Raw genomic sequence first — 23,859 nt, 5'->3', positions numbered from 1 at the left:
TTGATTAACTCCCGAGATATGCAACAAAGGAGCAAGCCCTAGCACACTTTATCGCTGAGTTTACTGACTTCCCCGAAGAAGCGGCAACCACACCAGTCGGGAAGCTCTGGCAAGTTTTCGTCGATGACTTATCCTGTCGTGCTGGCAGGGAAGTAGGGGTCCATTAATAAGTGACTATGGGCATGAATATCACTACAAGACGAAACTCACCTTTAAAACCACCAATAACAAAGCTGAGTATGAAGCACTGGTTGTAAGACTTTTGATAGCTGAGACACTGGGAGCTATCGAGGTTGAGGTAAAGGTGGACTTCCAAGTAGTCCTTAATTAGGTATTGGGAGTGTATGAAGCAAAAGTTAAAAAATTGGAAAAGTACATACAGTTAATACGGGAGAAGCGTGATCGGATTTGCCACTTTAGCATCAAACAAATACCGAAGGAAAGTAACAGCATAGCAGATAAACGAGCATGAGCAACCCTAGGAATGGAGGGACTAGCCTTGCCATGGGAAGTTGAAAGTAGAGTGATAGAAGTCCCTACTGTTGGAACCAAGGTCATTGAGATGGGACTAGGAGAGCCAGAGTGGGCTCAAGAAGTGGCAAAATTCCTAGATACGGTAGAGCTCCCAGCATAAAAGGAAGCGGCGTAGAAGATCAAAAGAAAAGCCACGTGGTTCACCCAGATTTGCAGAATTCTCTTCAAGTGAGTTTCTCGATCCCCTTATTGATGTGCATCTCCCAATAGGAAGCTTAATACATCCTAGCAGAGATACATGAAGGAGTATGTGGGAATCACTCTGGAGAAAGATTTTTGGCTATGAAGGCCATGAGGGCGAGCTACTATTGGCCTCATGCCCTCAGAGATGCAAATGAGTTTGTCAAGAAGTGCGTGAAGTGCCAAATGTTCGCTCCAGTATCACACTACTCTCTAAAGGAGCTAACCTTCATAATATCACTGTAGGCATTCGCACAATAGGGGTGGACCTAGTAAGGCCCCTCCCACCAGGGAAAGGAAGAGTAAGGTTTATGGTCTTCATTGTAGACTACTTCACCAAATGAGTGGAAGCAGAACCCGTGGCAACAATCACGATGAGAAACATCACCAAGTTCATTGTATGTAGGTTCGGGATCCCCAAGAGCATCGTCTTAGACAATGGATGGCAATTCGACTCAAAACATTATCGAGGATGGTGTACAGAGTTGGGAATTCACTTCATGTACTCCTCCCAGGACTGCCCCAAGCCAATGAGCAAGTAGAAGCGACCAACAAATCCCTGCTCGTGATCTTAAAGAAGAAGCTTACGGACAATAAAATATATTGGGTGGAAGAACTCCCAGGCGCCCTATGGCCGTACAAAACCAAGGTTAAAACTCCGATAGGGAAAACCTTGTTTGCCTTGACATACGGAAATGAGGCTATAGCCCCTGTAGAGATTGGGTTACCAAGATATCGCATCCATCATTTCGATCAAGGGCAAAACGACAGGGCATTGGAAAAGCACCTTGACCTGCTAGATGAACAACAAGATGAAGCTCAAGCTCAAGTGGCCCTTCAACCAAAGAGTCAAACCAGAACCTTCAAGGTAGGGGACTTGGTTTGAAGGGAAACTAGAATAACCACTTAAGAAGAAAGAAAACTTGGTCCCTTCCCTGTTGGGAAGGACTATACGTCGTGATTGCTAGCATACGACTTGACTCATATCGTGTAAAAGATGCCCAAGGAAAGAAACTGTCACACCTATGGAATGCTAAGCATCTAAAAAAAGTTGATTATACGTCTCCTCGCCTGAAGCACAACGCTCACCAATGTTGATCCTTAGACTTGCTATGAAGAATAGGGCATGTAGTCCTCTCAGATTGTGCGAACCTCGCACACCAGTATCGAGTCTTTAGACTCGTGGTGAGGAATAGGGCGCATAAGTCCTTAGACTACGCGACCCTTGCACACCATTATCCTGTCCTTAGACTCGCGGTGAGGAATGTGAAGAAAGGGGAGCGTAAGTCCTCAAATTGCACGACTCTCATTGAAGCAACACCCAGAAACGTGTTAAGAGTGTCAAATGCTTGAAATATAGAACGTACAAAACAAAACACCGAGTGGCAGTAATTGCAATCAATTAACACAAGGAAAAAATGTCTATTCACTTAAAATATCGGTCTAATAAAAAAATGGATAGCACAACGGAGCAAGAAAAAATGTTCATTTGCTTAAAACAAAATGATTACAACCAAAAGAGAAAGACGCCTTGTTCAGGCAGGAGGAGCTGGAGGGATCAGGGTTGGGAACACATTAGGCATCGTGTCCTTTATAAAGGAATCGACATATAGATGAGAGGGATGGTTAGGCTTGAAAGACTCAAGGTTTAGTGTCCTCAAGTCGGTCTGAGGGTTCACCAGCAAGAAAGTCCTCAACCTCTCCAAGCCAGCCCATAGCCAAAGGCCGTGTTGCGAACAAACTTGGCTGCTAGGGAGAAAGGTGAATGACCTCCTTGCAAGAGGTGGCCAGCTCTGGCTCCAACTCCTTAATACACTTAACATGAGCTTTAACCCTCCTCACAAGTCGAAGCATGGATTCTGTCAATTCACTCTACCTTTTGTCCTTCCTGTCATGATATTTTCTCATTGCTGCATGCTCGTTGAATAGCTCCTCCAACTCCCCCCTTTCTCCTCCAGGTCAAGCGCCAAGTGACAACTCACCTTAACAGCATTTGCTGCGACCTCGGCTAGTTCACAACAGTGCTTTCGTGCCTCCTCCAACTCCCCCCAAGGCAAAAAAATTGTTCCTGCTTCAAAGCTTGTTCCTCCTAGCTTCCTTCCTCGCCCGATCAAGCTCCTTACCAAGGACGACCGCATCTTCATGTAGATAAGCCATGTCAACCTCCAGTGATTAAATGCATTTGTTGGCTTAGTCGAGGATCACCTCCAATTTAGCCTTCTCGGTCTCAAGACGTGTGACCTCATTCTGCGCCCAGAAGGCGAACATGCGCTTGGCCTTGACTTCATCCTCTAGGCAAGCAGTCAGCTGGTCCACACCTTGCTAAAACCATGCACACATATGAATCCAAGCCTAAAAGAAAACCAAAGGCCAAACCAAGTAAACGACTTACTAGGGAAAAGAAGTCTCTCAGCTGGTCCACCATCACCTTTCGTCGTGGACCTCGCCACATTTGGGGTTTGAGATGGACCAGCATGCTCCTCACCTCGAGCGAAAGGCCCCAGGTCGTCGAAAGACCCAAGGAGACAGGGGCTGAGAGCTCCCTCGGGAGCGCCCACCCCACCTCAATAGTAGGCAAAGTCAAACCAATTGATCGCAAGATTAATAGGTGGCAAATTCTCCACACCTCTTCCCCAGCACGAGGGGAACCTGCTAGGAGCTTATCCTCCCAGACAGGAAAGGACGATACCCCTCCTTAGTAACAGCGGGTGAAGAAGACCCCTCCTCGAACCCCAAAGAGGAACTGAATGGCAATGAGGGAATTGAAACCCTGCGCCTGCTCAACTCCAGGTTGTAGGGGAGCACTGGGGTTTCACCACTGGAAATAGTCGAGGGAAAAGAGCATGGAGAAGGATCCCCTTTCCCCTGCCTCCCTTCGAGAGCCAAGCTCAATCTGAGACTCATCAGTCGAGACTCTAGTCTCGACTCCCCTAGCCAAGGTCACGCGGTGAGCAGTAGTAGAATCTAGGAGGCCATAAGAAAAAGTAGTGTCAATGTCTGCATCCTCCTCGTCAACCAACTCTAGGTCGACTAGGGGGTCAATGAGAGAGCAAAGTTGGGCAACTGGATAGAGTCGAGTTCCCAAGAAGGGAACTCGAAGTCAAGGGCCATGGCCAAATCCAAGAGGGCCTGACCCATCAAATCACCTAGACCATCTAAGTCTAGGGAACCTTCTCGGATAGGAGATTGCCCACCCATGGGAACCTAAGCTGATCTAGTACGATATGCTCTTGAAGATATTGGGTCCTTATGAGGCTAGGGCTCAGATGCCCCCTCAACCTCGCCGTGAGACTGTTTCCCTTCCTTCTGCAGTGGGGCCACAGCGAGCCTTCACTTGTCTTGGGAAGCCTCAGGCTCCTTTAGCAGGCGATGACCACTCATGCGCGAGTGGTTGAGCATCACCAAGAAGTTGTCAATATGGGCCCTCATCAACAAGGCCTCCGTCCAAATAGACTCCTGGTTGTGCTCAACACAGGGGTAAACTCTCTCAACATGGGCTTGCTCTCGTTGAGAAAGAGTAACAACTATGGTTTTGTCATCGGGGACTTTTTCCCAAATGGTGCAAACTGGGAATTCAATCTTATCAGCTTCCCTACTAGGGAACTCTCATCCTTGTCCAGAAACAAAGAATAATTTTTTTTGCCACTGTTTGGCAATCGAATGGCAGCCCTTAAATCGAGTAAGGCGATCTCGGGGGCAAGAGCGAAAGCTGTGTATGTTTCCTTCCAATGCCCTAACCGCGTGGGTAGCGAGGAACTCGCAGGCGATCAAGTTGGGATACCCCTCTCTGGCGGGTTCCAAAACCATCCTCCACACAACACAACAACACATGAGGATTCTCCAGGAGTTAGAGTGAAGTTGAGCCGGTGCCAACTTCAAGTAGTTGAAAACGTCATGCACCAGTCAACAAAAAGGAAGTTGTAACCCATGAGAAAGGGAGTAGGCCATGAGGGCCACCTTCTCAATAAAGCCTTGACGTCAACTACCCTTTAGGGGGGACCTCGAGAATCACTGAATCTGGGATTCCATACGAATCCCTCAGCTTCCTAATGTCGGCCTTGGTAAGAATTGATGTCTTGTCATAGCCTTTGTAATAGGATACATCACGGGCAGATGAGGACTCTAGTGCCGATGAAGAACCCATTGGAGGGGGAGGAGAAGATATGCGAGAAGAAAGGCCATAAGCATTTTGACGAGCCATGGAGATAAATAGGGTATTCTGAAGAAAAGAAGTTGGGTTTCGATGAAGAACACAGACAATGAAGAAGAACAATAAGCAGGAGTGAAAGAGGCAATAGGAAATGAGAGGGCTATTTATAACAAGAGATGCAACGGTTGAAATGTCCCAGAGAGAATGTGAGCAGTCTGACAGTATAATTGTTGTGTATAGATCCCACGATCTGGTGAAGTGACTAAGTGCAGATGCAGAGTCATTACAACCCCTCGGGCACGAAAGCACAAATAAGCAATCAAAATTAACTACACGATGGGCAAGGACCATAAAATCATAATCTTTAAATTCTCGCCACACTAGCATGGCTGAAATTTGCGGGGAAACTATAGAGGCCCATTTACCGCCACTAGATGGGCCTAATAGAGTTGATTAAGAGGCCCATATAATGGGCCTAACGAGTTACAAAGCTGCAGGTGCACCATATACTCGCTACCATGAGATCATACCACCCCAACGAGATTAATGCGGTTATTATCACCAATCCAATATCTTTTCCCCTAAGGAAACAACGAGATATTTGGGATGTTTATTCTCAATGTGTTAATCATTTCCTTCTAAAATCATATCTTGAGAATTTGGCAATCAAGACCTCAAGATTTAGGGAAGGGTTAAATTATCCTTATCAACAACAATCCAACGCAATATAAAGATCAACGCTAGCAGTTGAAGGTAACAGATTCAAACCTTTCGTTATAAGGCAATACACTCATATTTATGACTTAGGTATCGGAGGTGCACCAGGAACACCGGGCCACCCTATTTCTTTGTTGCAGGTTAGCAGTCGAGATTAGTTGGCGGTGAAACACATTCGAAACAACAGGAATCTATATCAATTTGTGATTTTTTTTTAAATCTCTTTAAGATTGTAGTAATTCTCTTTATCATTAGTTAATATGCTTGAATTCAAATTGTGGCTAGTTGAAAGCCACTTCATATAATCTAGATCGGGCCACCACAAGATGTTTCCAAATAAACTTACATTTTAAGCAGTTCGATCGAATATGGGTTGTCAAGAGGCAGCTTAGTTGTTTTGGATCCACCGAAATTCCCATTGCTAACTAGGGGTATGGACCGAATGGGGAATCCCTTTCTTGCGCCCCACTTCTGGTATAGGGGAAGGGGGGAGGGAGGTTTTCCCCCATGGACTCCAATCTTGCTCCCCATGGGCGGGTCCCCTCATTTGCATGTTGGTGGCAGACTGGCCCCCTGCTCCCCCCCCCCCCCCCCCCAACCAGACAAAAAACCACCAATCAACAACCTAGATTCATAAATAACCACCAAAAACCACCGACCAAACAAAATGTCAAAAACCATCAGCAATTCGGCCATGGTTCAATGAGCAAAACCATTAAACCAAGAACAAAAACCAACTAGAGAGAGATATATTGATTGGGGTTGACGGAGAGAGCGACTGCGATGGCAACAACGACACTAGAGAGAGAGAGAGAGAGAGAGAGAGAGGGGGGAGAAAGAGAGGAGAGGACTCGAGGGACTGAGGAAAGACTATGGGTGATTTTTATTCAGAACCCTATTTCAAAATGACGACGTTTTATTAAAGAAAATAATTTTTTAATATATATATATATATAAGACGGACGAGGCCCAATGCAGGTGGGCCATGGCCTAGCCTGGGTCTAATCCCACGTCTATGCTCAGTTGCAGTTGAAGCCCTGCACCTAGCATCTGACGGCCAAGTTCATCCTGTCGCCCAAGTAAGGGAGGATAGGTGGAGGGCAGGCGGATGGGGTGCCGGGTCTTGTCGCCCACCCCTATGCTAACTACCCTTTCTTGTTAGCAATACACGAAACTAAATTCATGTAACCTAGAACTACTAAATCTATCGAACCAAAATAAAGTTTCTACCTTTTTTCCTAAACAAAATCAGGTCTATGAGTATTATAAAGAACTACTTGTGAATTTAATATGAATTTGATGTCGTATTAACGTTTAGATACAACAATTATTTGTCGATCTAGATAATCCGTGTAATGACTTTTTTTTTTTCGTTTAAATGTGAAGTACCCCCTAACTATTGTAATAGCAAATGATGATGCTTTATCATGTTAAAAAGTTTGATTAGTTTGATAATCGTATAATTGTATTAGTATAAGAAAATCAGTACTCCATACGTTACTAATAGCAAAACTAACTACTGGCTCATTATAATGAAGAAAAAAAACGTGCTCATAAAAAAGCAAAACTAACTTATCAAACCCAACACGACACAGCACCAATCTCACGAACACGGAACATCACATGACACATTTCTCTGGTCCCTCGTAATTCTCACTTCCAAAAAGGAATAAAATTCGCAGCATTGTTATCGTCGTCAAGCCTTCTCTCTCTCTCGGAGACAACCATGCAGGCTCTTCAATCCCCGACCCTGCATCCCTCTCCGCTCGGCTCAATTCGTAAGAACTCCTCCCATCTCCTCACCAGGCGCCGCCTCTCCGTCAATGCAGCTTCGTCCCAGCCCACCGTCTCGGCGCCGAAACGCGAGAAGGACCCCAAGAAGCGGGTCGTGATCACCGGGACGGGCTTGGTCTCCGTGTTCGGAAACAACGTCGATGAGTATTACAACAGGCTTCTCGAGGGCGAGAGTGGGATCGGCCCCATCGACCGGTTCGATGCCTCCAAGTTCCCCACCCGGTTCGCTGGCCAGATCCGTGGGTTCCGCTCCGAGGGCTACATAGATGGAAAGAATGACCGTCGCCTCGACGATTGCATCAGGTACTGCATTGTCGCTGGCAAGAAAGCGCTTGAGGATGCTGATCTCGGCGGCGACAAGCTCTCTAAGGTTCATTATTACATTATTACTTGTCTCCGATTCTTATGCTACGCTTTATTTTACCTTTTTTTTGAAGTGAAACATTGGCATTCATATTAATAGAACCAATAGCAAAGTTAATACAATTACAAAGTGGAATCAAGCATGACCCGTGAATGAATAAAATCTGGATACTGATGCCACCACTGATCATCCATAAAGCGAGCATGCCTTGTGAGTAAATGAGCTGCTTTATTTCCTTGTCGACCTACATGAACTACTTCATACGCTGCAAATCGAGAAAGGAGACTTTGAATTTCAGAAATCAGATTCCCTTGCGTTGAAAAGTTTGGCTCGTGCGAACCAAATTCCAATAGCCTCAAGAACTGACAATGAATCCCCTTCCAATAACAAACTTGAGAAACCTAAAGTCAATATCATTTGAAGACCCCTTAAGGCAGCCAAAGCCTCTATATCATTCACTTCAAACAGCCCAAATTCCTTCCGACTCAAAGCAATTTTTTTTTTTTTTGGCACTGGGTGTCCAGGAACAACGTCCCGACTAATCCTGTGGTGCACAGGCCCTCAGCAAGGAGTTTTCCACAAGTCCACCTCGGGTAATTCAAGGGAAAAATCCCCTAGTCCGATGGCTCCTAGAGATTGTTTGCACACAAGGGGATTTGAACCTTAGACCTAGGGGAAGCATACCCAAGCCCATGGCCTTTACCACTTGAGCTAACCCCTGGGGGTTCCTTCCGACTCAAAGCAAATAAAACATCACCTTTTTCATTCCTTCGTAGCCCCAATACCCGCAAAGTCCGAAGATCGAAACAAAGCACCATCAAAATTGAGCTTTACCATTCCTGGAGTAGGAGGCTTCCAAGAGAGCACAAGCTCCTTCCTACCATCAACTGGCATTGTTTAACGGTAATTTAACTCAACATATGCTAAACAATCATCAACAACCTCTTGCAGCACACAAGTAGAATTCTGAAATAATTTCAAGTTCCTAAACTTCCAGACTCCCCACGAAATAGTAATAAAAATAGGAACTAAAGTTGCATCAAGTTGCATTAATTCCCAAACCACATCAATATAACAAACAGCAGCCTCCAAACAAGATAAAACTGGTGGACAGCGAACTGGCAACACCTTTTGTACATCTGGACAGCCACAAAAAAAAAAAAAAAAAAAAAAAAAAACATCATAGCAATCCTCCTCGGCCAAGTGACAATGAGGACAACACGCAGTTGAAAGAATATCTGTCTTCATTAAATTCATTTTGGTAGGAAGACTATCCTTGCAAGCTTGCCATCCAAAGTTTTTAACCTTATTTGGAAGATTCAGATTCCAAAACTGACGGTTTATCTTCACACTCTCTTGAAAATCTAGAAAGCTGAATAATTGCACTCGCAACACTAGGAGGAAAAACAGCTTTAACTAAATCCACATTCCAAGTACTATGATCCAAATTCATAAGCAAATTCACCTTAGAATCATCTTGTAAAACATAGTTAAGAGGTAGAGTCCGAGGTAACCAAAAGATTGGTACCTATTTATCATGAAGGATTCGGACTTTGTCACCCCTCCCTATCTGCCAAATGCACCCATTCTGCAAAAGAGGCTTAGCAGCACAAATACTTCGCCATACATAAGAGGACCTCCTATTTACATTAGATTGTAAAAAATTTGTGGTAGGAAAATGCTTAGCTTTAAAAACTCAATGAAGTAACGAATGAGGGTTTTGAATCAACTGCCATCCTTGTTTAGCAAGCAAAGCTAGTTAAACAGCTCAATGTTCTTAAAACCCATACCTCCTCTCATCTTTGAAGAACAAAATTTTTTCCAGCTAATCCAATGCATCTTACGTTCAGTCCGTCGTTGTCCCCACCAGAACTTTGCAAACAACCCTTCTAACTCCTTACAAAACGATTTGGGTAACAAAAAACAGCTCATAGTATAGGTTGGCAATGCTTGCCCAAATTGTTGACATGCATGTAATGTTGATTGCAAATGTAACTTTATATGTGACATCAATTGATCCTATATAGTTGGCTTGAATTTTTCTAGATTGTCGATGTAAGACGATCAATAACTTACCTGTTTTTCCCTTTTCTCAAAAGTCTCATGTTTTTTGTGTGCCCCTGGGAATGATGTTTGAAGTTATGCTGCCTACAACATTGTCCCTCCCTAAAATTTGGAGGTTTGGACATTGTGAACCAAGCACTTATATATATATATATATATCACTTGATTAGCCTCAGGTTCAAGGGATTGCAAATTTAGGATAATGGTGGTGCAGCTTTTTGACTGATGAGATTGCATATACGCAACGAGCATGCATATCCGGCAATAAGAACTGCTTGTGATGCTGTGTCATGTCTCTAGATGACAGTTTGTCGCTATAGATTTTAATGGGCTTAATTTTTAGGATTTACTTGTATCTATTTCTTCTTCTTAGCTAGGTGGTTTCTCTTGTATACGTCCTATGTACTTGGGCTTTACCTAGTCTTCTATTGATATTAATAAAGTTTTTACTTATATATAAAAAAACAACAGTTGTTCCATTTGCTCTATTTGCGAAATGATGAAAATGATGAGATGGATTTTCCTTATGCCAGTAAAATAACATATTTGAGTGCATCAAATGTTTCATCCTTAATTTTAGTCAAATCTCCCTAGTCTCTATAATATTAGTCTGAGAAAATTTCATATATATATGTATATATATATATAGATATTTTAAATTTCTACCAAGCATTCAACCTTGCCTTTAAAAGATTAAATATTGATGCATTATGCAAGATTAACTCAGTGTTCCTTTGCCTTATGATGTTCTTCTTAGTTCAGCAATATGCTTGACTCATTTTGATTGGTAATATTTGCTGCAGATCGATAAGGAGCGAGCTGGTGTGCTTGTGGGAACAGGGATGGGTGGTCTTACAGTCTTTTCTGATGGTGTTGAGTCTTTAATAGAGAAAGGTCACAGGAAAATAACCCCTTTCTTCATTCCCTATGCTATAACCAACATGGGGTCTGCATTGCTTGCAATTGATATAGGCTTCATGGGCCCAAATTATTCAATTTCGACAGCTTGTGCCACCTCCAATTATTGCTTCTATGCAGCTGCAAATCACATCCGTCAGGGTGAGGCTGATCTGATGATTGCAGGTGGTACTGAAGCCGCCATTATTCCCATTGGACTGGGTGGTTTTGTTGCATGCAGAGCCTTATCTCAGAGGAACGAAGATCCAAAAACTGCTTCAAGACCATGGGATAAAGGTCGAGATGGATTTGTCATGGGTGAAGGAGCTGGAGTATTGGTAAGCCTGCATCTCTTTCTATGCTAGTTGTGTATGAAGGGCGTAAGTGTACTCTACTTTTGTTAGGCCTGCTACCCGACCTACATGGATGGGCAGCAGCCCTTCCCTTACCCTGCCTCCACCTGGGCAGGGTGGTGATATGGCCCCCTGCCCCCTTGTTTGGTCTGTCCGTCTCCGTTGACCAGGTGGGCAGATTTTTTATCCCCTCCACCTGTAGATCCGGCCAAGATCAACGCCAAATCAAAGATCCAACGAAAATCTATGTAAAAAAAATGAAACTCAAACCACAAAACATAGATCTAGTTTGAAAATACAGATCTAGGTCTAGAACACAAAAAAACCAAATGGAAAACGTAGATCTTTCTCAAAAGACCTGGAGGAGGAGGAGGAGGAGAAGAAGAAGAGGAGCAGTAGAAAAGGACAAGAAAGAGAAGAAGACGAGCATGGGAAGAAGACGGCTGGGAGAAGAGAAAATGAAAGGGGCTCGGAGCATGGGAAGAAGACGGCTTGGAGGCCCACCCCCCACCCCTAACATATGTAACAAAAGACGGAAATTACATTGACTAGTTGACAACTCTGGCTTTCTGGTATGCTTTTAGACTGGTCCATATGGGGGGAATCCAATTGGGCTGGGAATGCCAACCATCTAACAGACGAAGGTGCAATCATTGTGGGTGCTTCAGAGCAGAACTACTGCAAGTTCTCCTGGGTAATTAGTGTAGGTGATGACCTCCTTGCGATTAACATTGGTGTCCCATCAGAAATTACATGCATATTTTTCTTCTAATTTTAATTGATTGAATGTTAATAATCTTACTTTGTATGATGGTTGTAATGATGTGTAATTTTTCTATATGAATTAGGTGATTATAAGTGTAAAGTGAGATTTTCATGACAGATAATGGAGAGCTTGGAACATGCAATGAAACGAGGTGCACCAATTATTGCTGAGTATTTAGGAGGTGCCGTTAATTGTGATGCTTATCATATGACTGATCCAAGAGCAGATGGACTTGGTGTGTCCTCATGCATTGAGAGCAGCCTTGAAGATGCCGGTGTGTCACCTGAGGAGGTATTCTTATTTTTCCTGATCAATCTTTTAGCTGTGTGGTGCTCTTTTTCTTTTTAGTTATTAATTAAAACATAGGATATTGTTCATGCTATCTTTCTTGTCTCAAAATTCACTTTCATAATTACTCTTTCCATCACCATATGCTCTCTCTCTCTCTCTCTCTCACACACACACACACACACAAACCTCTTATCTGATTTGTTTACTTCTGTTTTTGCGTGCATATGCATCTGTTTGTGCATGCATATGCGCTCCCTTTTCTGTATATATCTTGTGGCCATTGCCTTTAATTTACACTAAGATGGTACATTTCTTCTATTTCATCTGTCTTCCTTTATGAGGTAAACCTTTCTTTGCCATGTATTCAGACTAATGATCATCTAGTTGAGTACTATATTCTGTTTAAGCTTACCATCATTAAGAAATAAGCAAGAACTTGAACTGCTAATCTATTTAGGAATGGACAAAATTTATGAGAGTTGCTAAACTCATTTGTTATCTCAAGTTTAAACTCATCGAGTTTGGTTCATGGGGGTTACGGCCTATTTGAAATATTTTGTAATGGTAGAGAATGATTTAGTACTTACAAGATCGCAAATTGTTGGAGTCAGGAACTGACACTGATGTTGCCCATAGTCTAAAAGAGGATGGATGAAGTACAAGCACTTTTGGAGGAGACTCTGATTGGTGTAGTTGTAATAATTTCATGTGGAAATTCATTGGCATTATTAGGAGACTGTATGCTCTGTAGTGAACCTGTCTAAACAAATATATTGGAAATAGATGGTGGCAAGACAGGAAGGGCTCTGAACATCTATCTGTGAGAAGTTAATTAGTACCATTGGGGACAAAGTCAGAGACAGTTTGATCATTGGTGTTAGAACTAATAATTCGCAGTTGCTTTACCAAGCACTCATATGGATCAAATTAAGGGTGTTGCAAGAAGAAGGGAAGCCAGGAAGGACTACTGTTGGTGTGAAGTGGCATGATGATGGCCTTAGATAGGTAGAATGGTGTGAAAGATCTTTCTAGCTGAGCCGAAAGATGGCCATAAAGTTTTGTTGTTTTGATGTGATAATATTTAAGTGCTGTAACGCCCTTTCTATTTTATGAGTTCGAAAGATTGGGCTGTTACTGTACAGTAACACATCATATCCACTCATATTTGGTAATATGTGACTTCTACCTGAACATGACATCACAAAGCCCTTCTATGACATGTTGCTTTCTGTTTGAAAGTATAAAAAGTACATACAAATCGTTATGCATATTTGTCATTGAGATTTATAACTCCTCCTCAGCAGCCTATGATTGAGATGGAATGGACTAACATAATGCTAGGTACTTTTGGACCATCTGACGAATTTAACTTGCTGATATGACATAAATGGTGTATAAAATATGTACTCCCTAAAAAGGGAGAATTAATTTTTTGTTTCTTTTTTTTTTTTTTTTTCATTTTTTTCAGGTTAACTACATAAATGCACATGCAACTTCCACTCTTGCGGGTGACCTAGCTGAGATAAATGCCATAAAAAAAGTTTTCAAGAATACTTCGGAGATCAAAATCAATGCTACAAAGGTATTCTTTCTCCAAGTGCATGCTTTAATTTCCTTCCTTTCAAATTGTTATCTGAATCTTGGTCTGTTGTTGTGTTTATTCTGTTGCAGTCAATGCTTTAATTTCCTTCCTTTCAAATTGTTATCTGAATCTTGGTCTGTTGTTGTGTTTATTCTGTTGCAGTCAATGATTGGACATTGCCTTGGCGCTGCAGGGGTTTGGAAGCCATCGCAACTGTGAAAGCCATAACAACAGGATGGCTGCATCCTACCATAAATCAATTTGTATGTCCTACTTTCTATTGACACTTGCTTTGGAGAATGTCATTAGAATTAATTTGTGGAACACAGATTCAAGTTCAACACATTCCATGGCATTAGCCAGTTTTGATTCTTATACTGCTTATGGTTCAATACATCATACTGGTTTGCCTTTGATATTTGATTGGGAATAAATTATTGAGATGGAATATGTGGTTAATGTGGTAATATAGTGCTGAATGTAACTGGGTGTTGCAAACATTATTTTGCACCATAGTCACTGCAGATATAACTAATTGAACAGTGTTTTTTAATTTTTTTTCTTTTCACTTGTATCATTGTCTTTGTTGTTGGGAATACAATGAGTGAGGTGTTTTCTTTGATGGATGCAGAATCCAGAGCCTTCAGTTGAGTTCAACACCGTTGCAAGTAAAAAGCAGCAGCATGAAGTGAATGTTGGTAAGATGCTCAAACCTTTAAACACCATAGAATTTTCATTTCCAATTGCTCAGGAAGCCCTAGCATTGAAGATTTTAATTACTCACTAGTGTCTCATGATTTCAGCCATTTCAAATTCATTTGGATTTGGTGGACACAACTCCGTCGTTGCCTTTTCAGCATTCAGACCTTGATCATCCAGCCATTCTGGATTTCTTGTAGGAGATGAGGCTGTTTGTTAGTGAGTTCACTGTATGCTTATCAAGCCATTGTATTTTTTTTTTTTCCTAATAATTTTGTGTTGAATTCTAGCTTAGGTACTCTGTGACGTCTTCACTTCGGAACAATTCCCTCTATTGGGCTAGTGGCGTGTCAAGGGCATATTCGGTTTTAAATTGCGCATTCAATAGAGAAAAATAAAACAAAAAATAAAATTTCCAGGCTTTCTGCTTATACATCAGTCTTATAAGAAATAATCTTGGGAGAAGTTTCTGTTTGGCTGCATCCATTGCACACATGACGTGACATCATTCAAACCACACATCTCCCATGAGGTGATGGATGAGAGGTGGAGAGCGAGAGAGAGGTGGAGGGCGAGACAGAGAGACCGAGACAGAGGTGTAGGGCTTGGTTGACTCGGAGGTGCTTGGGGAGGAGTCGCGGTGGTCAGGGGAGCTGCTCGGTGGGGCTAGAACCGATGCACAGCGGCGATAGGGCCGTCGGTGGCCTCGAAATGGGTTCACCCATTTCGGTTGGGTTACTGCAGGGGAGAGAGAGAGCTGCACGTGAGGGAGATCAGAGGTGGCTGGCTTGGTCGCAGGCGTGAGAGGGAGTCGCCGGTGGTGGTGGTGAGGCTGGACGGCGCACGGTGGCGCCGGGCTGGGCTGAAGGTTAATCGGGCGTGGGGGAGAATCAGGCCAGTGGAGAGAGAGAGAACAAAACACCACAAGCAGCCACGTAGAGTGTGCAATGTGTGCACACACTACAGTGGCTGCTCTGTAGCAGTACTTGTCTTATAATCTCTCTTCTTCCATTTATTGGAATGTAGATAACTAAAATTTCACAAAATGGACTGAAAATACGGCTTACAACCAGGTGGCACAAAGAATTTTTTTTTTTTTGGGGCCTTTCGGACCCACCCCGATAGACTAAATCTCGATCCCGTGCATTGCACCCTCGAAAGTTTTTCTACACGGAACTGGTTAAATCATTAGCCTTAATATTGTTTGCACCCATGAGGTAACACCTTGAACCTTAAATAAAATGATACCTTAAGACCAAGGTCTTCACCACTCTTCAGAGCTACTCTTGCAAAGTAAATCTCGGTCGTGTGCACCCAAACTCAAAAGTTTTCCTCCACATAACTGGTTAAATCATTGGCCTTAAAAGATTGTTCGCACCTATGAAGTGTTGAACCTTAAACTTTAAATGAAGTGATACCTTAAAACCAAAGTCTTCATCACTTTGACCAACCCCTTATTTTTTTTTTAAGCCTAACCTTGTGGTTCCTCTTTGGATGCAGAGGCTGGTGGTGCTATTAGAGTTGCATAAAAGAAAAATTATATTCATCATTCATCATTCTTATACATCACATTTTTTTTTTCTCTTATAAAATATGTGATAAATGAATGATTAGTAGAAAAATTTAATTAGTTTAAGAATAATAAAACTAAAAAAAAAATAAAAAAGAAATTAAAAAAATAAAAATAAATGTGGTGTATGATGTGTAAAACTCTGCATAAAATATATTTAATGGCCTGGAAACGTGGGGCTTCAAGTGTGCCCTCACGTAACTTGCACAATTTGGAATTTTGGTAACTTTTATGTAACGGGAAGCCTTGTTAGTAACTGTGATTATAAATTTATACATTCTCAGAGGATGCAGTCGTGTGGTCAGATATGTGAGTGTTTGGCTCATTGTTGTTCATCAATTTAAGATTTCTTGCATTTTATTGTTATCAATTTAGATATAAAGTATGCTCTTAGATCCTTTGCCAAGATCAAAGTCGTACCTGGTGATTGAGGTAAATGGTTCCATATCCAATTAGCCTAAAATATACTAGCTAGTGTGTTAAGTGGGTTGCAAATCCTCTCTCTCTCTCTCTCTCTCTCTCTCTCTCTCTCTCTCTCTCACACACACACATTGTATAATATCATTATGAAAAGAGAAATTTTTTTAAAATAACTTTTAATTAAGGACTTGTTAGGATATTTTAAATATTTGTCAATAATAGTGAAATCATTTGAGTTAATATATTTTATTAAATTTTAAAAAATAAGAGAGAAAAAGTTGAATAAAAATATTGTAAAGTTAACAAATTATTTAAAAATATTTTTTAATATATTTTTATTTTTAAATTTAAAAAAGTTGTATTATTTTTTATATTTTATTTAAGAATTTGAAAAAATTGTAATGATTATATAATAAATAGATGAAAAGAAAATTGAAATTGAAAATCTTCGAATAATTCTTAACTTCCGGAAAAGAAAAAATTTCATAGGCAAAAGAAATATAATATAATAACAAAATAAAAAGAACATGAATTATTTATCCATCAAATCTAGAGACGAAAAGAAAAAGAAAAAGAGACTTGTTAAGTATAAATAGTTTGGCGTACTAAATCACGTATCGACGTTGATATTATTGTTTTATTTAAAAAAAATAAATAAATTTTGAAAGAAAAATTAAGTTTGGATATTAAATTCATCTCAATTCATCATTATAATTTTTTTAAATTTTAACACAAAATTTAATAAACAATTCAACTTTTTTAAATCTTAAAATAATAATAATATTAAAAAATAATATTTTAATAATATTTTATTATCAAAACTCAATTTAATTTGATATCCAAACAAACCTAAATCTTCTATCTCACAGAAATCATTTTTGTCTGAATACACAAGCTGACACAGACGCACACATCCAGACTCGTTGGCCTAAAAACACATAAAAAAGGTTCGCGCCAAAATATAGGAAACGACCGTCCGGTTCCCGCCAAAAGTACCCCCCCTCTCTTAGAGTCTCTCTCGTCTGTCTCGCGACTGCTCTCTCTCTCTCTCTCTCTCTCTCTTCTCTCAGAAGCAGAAGCAGAAGCAGAGAGGTGAAGGAAAAAAGAAAAGACGGAGAAATGGACATCAGCGACGAACTGAGGGCAGCTCACAAGCGAGAGTTCTTGGAATTCTTGGATCAAGATGTGCGTCTCTCCAAAACCCCTCTCCCTCCCTCGCTCTCTCTCGTTTTGTGCTTTTGGGATTTTCTCTCTGTTTTTTGGTCCGCTAATTTCATGATGATGGTTTCGATCAGGTGGGGAAGGGGATATACATGGACGAGATCAAGGCCATGATAAACCACAAGCGCCGCCGCCTCATCGTCAACATCTCCGATCTCCACTCCTTCCGTGACTTGGGCACCAGGTAATGCTCACAAATAGTCCAGTACACAAATATCTAGCGATCCCTTTTGTTTGGCTCTTGTAATTGGGGGATGCTCAACCTCGATTACACCAAATTTGGGTTGCTGCTTCTTAGGGAAGGAAAAAAAGAAAAAGAAATTGTTTTTCCTTAAACACAAAAGAGTTGACAAGTTTTGCTGTATCGGCTCTTTTTGATGTTGAAGGGTTTTGACTTAAGAGCTTTGAGGCTTTGGCAAACAGATGGAGCACTAATCGCTTTTTGGTTGCTAAGAAAACTCATTTGAGTCGTATATTGGGCGATGTTGGTTACCTTCTGCCATGAACACGGCGATAACTCATGCTTGGGTCTTTGAATTAGCTTTTTTTCCTTTTCGTTTAAAGAACATATACGAAAAGTTAACTATAAATTTTCTCGGTTAGTTTCTAAACCATATATATAAATTCTTAGTGAACTTCCGTCTTGTGCGATAGCTGAGAGCGAACTGTTTTCTTCTTGGGTCCAAAAGTGTAAAACTCAGATGCTCAAATTCTTTTTCCGCCCCTATCCCTACGTTTAAAATTGATTTCCCTGTTGATTAAAAATATGGTTTCCCTGCTTTTGATATTCAGGATTCTCAAGAACCCGAGTGAATACATGCAACCCTTCTGCGATGCCGTCACTGATGCTGCCAAATCTATTGATCCGAAGTACTTGAAGGAAGCAGAGCAAGTTCTTGTCGGGTTTGAAGGCCCTTTTGTGTCTCGGCGGGTCACACCGAGAGAACTTCTTTCTGAATTCATTGGCTCTATGGTCTGCGTGGAGGGCATTGTCACCAAATGTAATGTATTCTTTTAAGTTTTCTAAATTTTCATGTATATTTGATTAAATCGCTTGTAACTCATATGGTCTATGATATTAGAATTATCAATTCAGGTAGTCCCTCGACATTGTTTTGACAATTTTCTAGATATGGATAAATCTAATTTCGTATGTTACTCGTGTCTAGGTTCTCTTGTGAGGCCAAAGGTTGTAAAAAGTGTTCACTTCTGCCCCACAACAGGAAACTTTACCACTCGTGAATATCGAGACATTGCATCTAATATAGGCTTGCCCACAGGGTCTGTGTATCCTACAAGGGTAATGTCAAGTTGTTTGCTTTTGTAATTTTGTGTGTATCAGAGAATGACCTTTCTTAATAAAAAATTCTGCCTCAGGATGACAAAGGCAACTTATTGGTGACTGAATATGGACTGTGCAAGTACAAAGATCATCAAACCTTATCAATGCAAGAAGTACCTGAGAATTCTGCTCCTGGTCAGCTTCCAAGGACGGTGGATGTTATCGTTGAGGATGACCTGGTTGATTCATGCAAGCCAGGAGATCGTGTGGGTATTGTAGGGATATATAAAGCTCTTCCTGGTAGAAGCAAGGGAAGTGTAAATGGAGTATTCAGGTAGTTCATGTGTCCTCAACGCTACTTCCTTGCTCTTTGAAAATATTGTTTCTTCAAGTTACAAGTGTGATTTGATGGTCTTGTTGTGTAGGACTGTTCTGGTAGCTAACAATGTTTCTCTGCTCAACAAGGAGGCAAATGCTCCAATTTATAGTCCTGAAGATTTAAAAAATATTAAAAAAATAGCTGAGAGAGATGATGCATTTGACCTACTTGGTAATTCACTTGCCCCTTCTATATATGGGCATTCGTGGATAAAGAAAGCAGTGATCTTATTGATGCTTGGCGGAGTAGAAAAGAACTTAAAGAATGGAACTCACTTACGAGGGTGAGTTTTATCTTTTTCCCTAATATTATATTGCAATATATACTCACTTACGAGGGTGAGTTTTATCTTTTTCCCTAATATTATATTGCAATATATGCAAATTTACATTGCTCCCTTCCCTTGTGGAATTCTCCCTACAATAAGAATTGCATTGAGTACTACCAAACTGACATATAATTTCTTTTAGTGACATTAACATGATGATGGTTGGTGATCCTTCTGTTGCCAAGTCTCAACTTCTGAGAGCAATTATAAATATTGCTCCCTTGGCCATATCAACCACCGGTCGGGGTTCTTCTGGTGTTGGCTTGACTGCTGCAGTTACTTCAGATCAAGAAACAGGTAGAGCGTCTAACTTGCTCTAGCATTAAGCATTCAGTGGCATTTTTTCTTATTCAGGTTAGGAATTTACTAGTGATTTTGATCAGGAGAAAGAAGGTTAGAAGCTGGTGCAATGGTTCTTGCTGATCGAGGCGTTGTCTGCATTGATGAGTTTGACAAGATGAATGATCAAGATCGTGTTGCTATACATGAAGTAATGGAGCAGCAGACTGTAACTATTGCCAAAGCTGGTATTCATGCATCACTGAATGCTCGATGTAGTGTGGTCGCTGCTGCAAATCCCATATATGGAACTGTAAGTAGTAAATTTGATAGTAATTGTGGTGCAGTTACCCACAAATGTTAGGCCGTTGATAACTTGATTTTGTGCTACGTACTGAATGGTTGCACAGTATGATCGTTCATTGACTCCAACAAAGAATATTGGACTCCCGGACTCTTTGCTATCTCGTTTTGATTTACTCTTCATAGTACTGGATCAAATGGATCCTGATATTGATCGTCAAATCACAGAGCATGTCTTGCGCATGCACCGGTTTCGTTCGGCAATTGATGGAGGTATGCTGAGAAGGCTCTCATGCTTAGAAGACTAGTGACCTCTATGAATGATACTGATTAAAGAGTTAAAATTGTAGGTGAGGCAACAATTGATGGGAGCTTGAGGTATGGAAGAGAAGATGAAGCTGATACTGACTCCGTTTTTGTCAAATACAACCGAATGCTACATGGGAAGAGAACAGAAAGGGGTCGAAAGCGTGATACCCTTACTATCAAGTTTCTTAAAAAGTACATTCATTATGCAAAGCATAGGATTCAGCCTGAGCTGACTGATGAGGTCACGACACTTCATTCATTCCTTTATTTCCACCTTGATGTCCCCAGTACCGTTCCTAACAACTTTCTTCACAGGCATCTGAACACATTGCAACAGCATATGCAGAGCTAAGAAATTCTGCTTCAACTACAAAGGTTGGTACATTATAATCCATCAGCAAAGATGTTGAACAATTAAGCAATGGTTTTTCTCTTCACAAACTCATGATGCTTTCTGTAGACTGGAGGAACACTTCCAATGACTGCAAGAACCTTAGAAACAATAATACGCCTCTCAACTGCTCATGCCAAGTTGAAGTTGAGCAGAAAGGTACCTGGTTCTCTCTCTCTCTCTCTCTCTTGTCGTTTATATGATAAGATACTGAAATGAGTCCTTTAATGTTTCTCAATCTGAAGCAACTGCATATACAGAGGTTTTATTTGATTCGAACTCAGGGTCTTACTTTTGTCTTACTTTATCACCTTTTTATTTTGCTTCAGATGTTTGCTGGACACGATGTAAATTTATGCATTCATTTTTTTCTGCTTTTTTGTCATAGTTCAGGATTATTGATCTTTTTTGGCAGGTTTCTAAGTCTGATGTTGAAGCTGCCCTGAAAGTTTTAAATTTCGCAATATATCACAAGGAATTGGCTGAAATGGAGGAGCGTGAGCAAGAAAGGGAACGAGAATTGGAAAGAAAACGCAGGGCTGACCATCATCCGGGCGGAAATGATAGAGACCATCGTCCTGGAAAAAAAGATAGACCTGATAGTGTCACTTCTGATAAAGAAGGGTGAGTCAATAGGCTGTATTTTCTTTGCAGATATAGTATGTGCAAATTTCTCTAAAAATTGGTTGCAGAAAAGACTTAATTATTTGGCTTCTATTGAATTTTTTTTTTTCATATTTATAATTACATACAAGGTTCGTCTGTAGATACATTTGCACGTATAAATAACCACACCCTGTGGAGTTCTGGGTGCATAAACTCGTTGATGTGCAATCTATGAACTAATTTCTTTTATTTTGTTTCTGCAATCTGTTTTAAACATGGAAATGTTCTTTGTGGCCAATATGTGTATCTGAAACTTGTGACAACCAAGCCTAGTAGTTCATTTTATGTAGTTAGAATGAAACTTGTGAGCCAAAAAGTTTTTAATTGTTTTTTTCCATAGATACATATACTGATTCTTTCTTCAGTTTCCTTTGTTTTAGAAGTGACCAACTTTACATGATCAGTAGTTGATCTTTTCCATTAATTGATTTCCCCCTCGCATTTTGGTTGCTTTGCATAGTCCTACAACTGATGCTATGGAAGTGGACGACCCTCCTGCAGCGCAATCTGCGGCGGATGTCTCTCGGGAAAGGTTGGCATCTATCAAGCATCTCTGTTAGCTTATACTTGTATTCCAATTTATCGGTTTTGCTCTAGTTTAGTTTCTTTTAACATTAGTTCTTTCTTTCCCTTGCAACTCGCAGGATAGAAGCATTTAATTCTCTGTTTGGTCAGCATATGAGGACAAACCGCTTGGATCTCATATCCATTGCAGATATAGAGAATGTCATAAACTCTGGAGCAGATGTCCGTTATTCTAGGGCAGAAATCATAACACTGTTAGAGGTACTGTCCTGTGCCTATGGCCAGCTTTCTTTATTTGAACACCTAGTAGAATTGAAAACTAATAAGTTTTCTCCGAACTTTGTTCAGAAACTTCAAGATGATAACAGAGTGATGATAGCGGATGGAATGGTGCATATGATATCATAGATTGTAATAAGAACATCAATTGCAAAACTCAGGCAGGTATCTAGTCAAATTTTTCTAAATCAAGTCTAGATTGCTGGCATGTATCTATTTCAACTTCTTCTTTGAGTTGAGTCGTTTCAACGTGCCTGTATTTCTCATGTTTTCATGAGAAACACATTTTTCACTCCAACTAATGGAGGGTGCTATTAAATATTAGATTGGTAATTGGAGGATGCAATATATGCAACATATAGCGTATTTTTTGTGAACTGACGAGTAGTAAAATTGCAGGGAGGCTGGAATGGTGGGCAGCAGCATGGTAGACAGCTCCGGAGGAGAAACATGGCATGGAAGGGTTTCATTTTTAGAGCTCGTGTATCTACTACTCGGTTATAGGTCATTGTCTTACAGCTGAAATTTGAAACTGGAAAACGAATGTGAAATTGCATTAATTTAATTTAATTTAACTTTGTTCTTCACAGATTTCTCTTGTTCGTGGAACGTATATATTGTTTATCATCCCTTATTATTTCATCTAATCTCAATACTTTTTAATTTTGAATTTTCAACATTTTCATCTAATCATATAGCCTAATCATTACAACTTTCTTAAACTTTCAAACAAATCATAAAAAATAATTCAATATTTTTAAATCTCAAAACAAAAATAATATTTTAATAATATTTTAACTTTATAATATTTTCATACAATTCTAACCCCTTTTCAGTCTACTCAATCATCTGAGTCTGAGTATATTCATCCTTTATAATATTTTGTAACTGCAATATTTCATAAGAACCAGTTATAAGCTGGATTTCTCGAATTTGTTAGGGGAAATTGAAGAAATTAAAATGTATGGGTAGCTGCGGTAGTAATATTTGCTTCAAAATAATTAGAAAGTACGCCAAAAAAGAAGCCCAATAAGATTTCGTTTGATTATTCAACTCATCTCAACTCATTATTATAATTTTTTCAAATTTTAATACAAAATATAATAAACAATTCAACTTTTTCAAATATCAAAATGATAATAATATTAAAAAATAATATTCTAACAATATTTTATCATCTCATTTTAATTCAATATCCAAACGCAATCTAAATATTTAAAACTCGTTCTAAAATCCAAAATAAAGAAGAAAATGAGCATCGCAACCCATATTATATATAAATCCCGAATAATGATAGGTTACTATTCTACTACTACCTATGAAAAGATACGAGCATAGATCATTTGTAATTTAGAAGAAACATATGCAGTGATCAAGATCAGTAAAGCAATGACTGCAAGCGCAGCTGGAAGTAGACACATATTATACGCAAAGCTTTCTATCGCCGGTGTTGGTGGTATTGCCTCGACGCCTTCAAGTGCAACTGTGGCTCTGCAAGCAGCAAGACCTAGAAGAA

General features: G+C 40.3%; 2 protein-coding genes across 3 annotated transcripts; both read left to right on the top strand.

Moving 5' to 3' along the window:
* The first annotated feature begins 7,174 nt into the window (after nucleotides 1-7,174).
* Nucleotides 7,175-14,824, top strand: LOC121267994 (3-oxoacyl-[acyl-carrier-protein] synthase I, chloroplastic-like). The gene is given in 8 exon segments (XM_041172090.1): nucleotides 7,175-7,745; nucleotides 10,607-11,038; nucleotides 11,937-12,110; nucleotides 13,579-13,692; nucleotides 13,855-13,882; nucleotides 13,885-13,955; nucleotides 14,324-14,390; nucleotides 14,496-14,824. Coding segments are annotated over 8 exon segments (1,392 nt in total). The 5' UTR covers nucleotides 7,175-7,307; the 3' UTR covers nucleotides 14,564-14,824.
* Nucleotides 14,825-17,370: 2,546 nt separating this feature from the next.
* On the top strand, nucleotides 17,371-22,956 carry LOC121268610 (DNA replication licensing factor MCM3). Of its 2 annotated transcripts, none has more exons than XM_041172932.1 (18): nucleotides 17,371-17,566; nucleotides 17,677-17,786; nucleotides 18,395-18,603; nucleotides 18,772-18,902; nucleotides 18,980-19,218; nucleotides 19,310-19,546; nucleotides 19,734-19,888; nucleotides 19,975-20,183; nucleotides 20,281-20,446; nucleotides 20,524-20,723; nucleotides 20,798-20,857; nucleotides 20,943-21,032; nucleotides 21,289-21,497; nucleotides 22,000-22,071; nucleotides 22,184-22,325; nucleotides 22,413-22,504; nucleotides 22,707-22,733; nucleotides 22,765-22,956. In XM_041172932.1, the coding sequence occupies exons 1-16, from the start codon at nucleotides 17,501-17,503 to the stop codon at nucleotides 22,470-22,472; spliced, it is 2,355 nt and encodes a 784-aa protein (XP_041028866.1). In that variant the 5' UTR covers nucleotides 17,371-17,500; the 3' UTR covers nucleotides 22,473-22,504; nucleotides 22,707-22,733; nucleotides 22,765-22,956. The 2 variants fall into 2 exon arrangements, with proteins under 2 accessions (XP_041028866.1, XP_041028867.1); XM_041172933.1 differs by having other exon boundaries at nucleotides 22,413-22,508.
* Nucleotides 22,957-23,859: the final 903 nt, after the last annotated feature.

Source organism: Juglans microcarpa x Juglans regia, chromosome 5S (assembly GCF_004785595.1).
Source record: "Juglans microcarpa x Juglans regia isolate MS1-56 chromosome 5S, Jm3101_v1.0, whole genome shotgun sequence".
NCBI classification, from domain to species: domain Eukaryota; kingdom Viridiplantae; phylum Streptophyta; class Magnoliopsida; order Fagales; family Juglandaceae; genus Juglans; species Juglans microcarpa x Juglans regia.
This window is presented reverse-complemented; position numbering and strand designations above follow the sequence as displayed.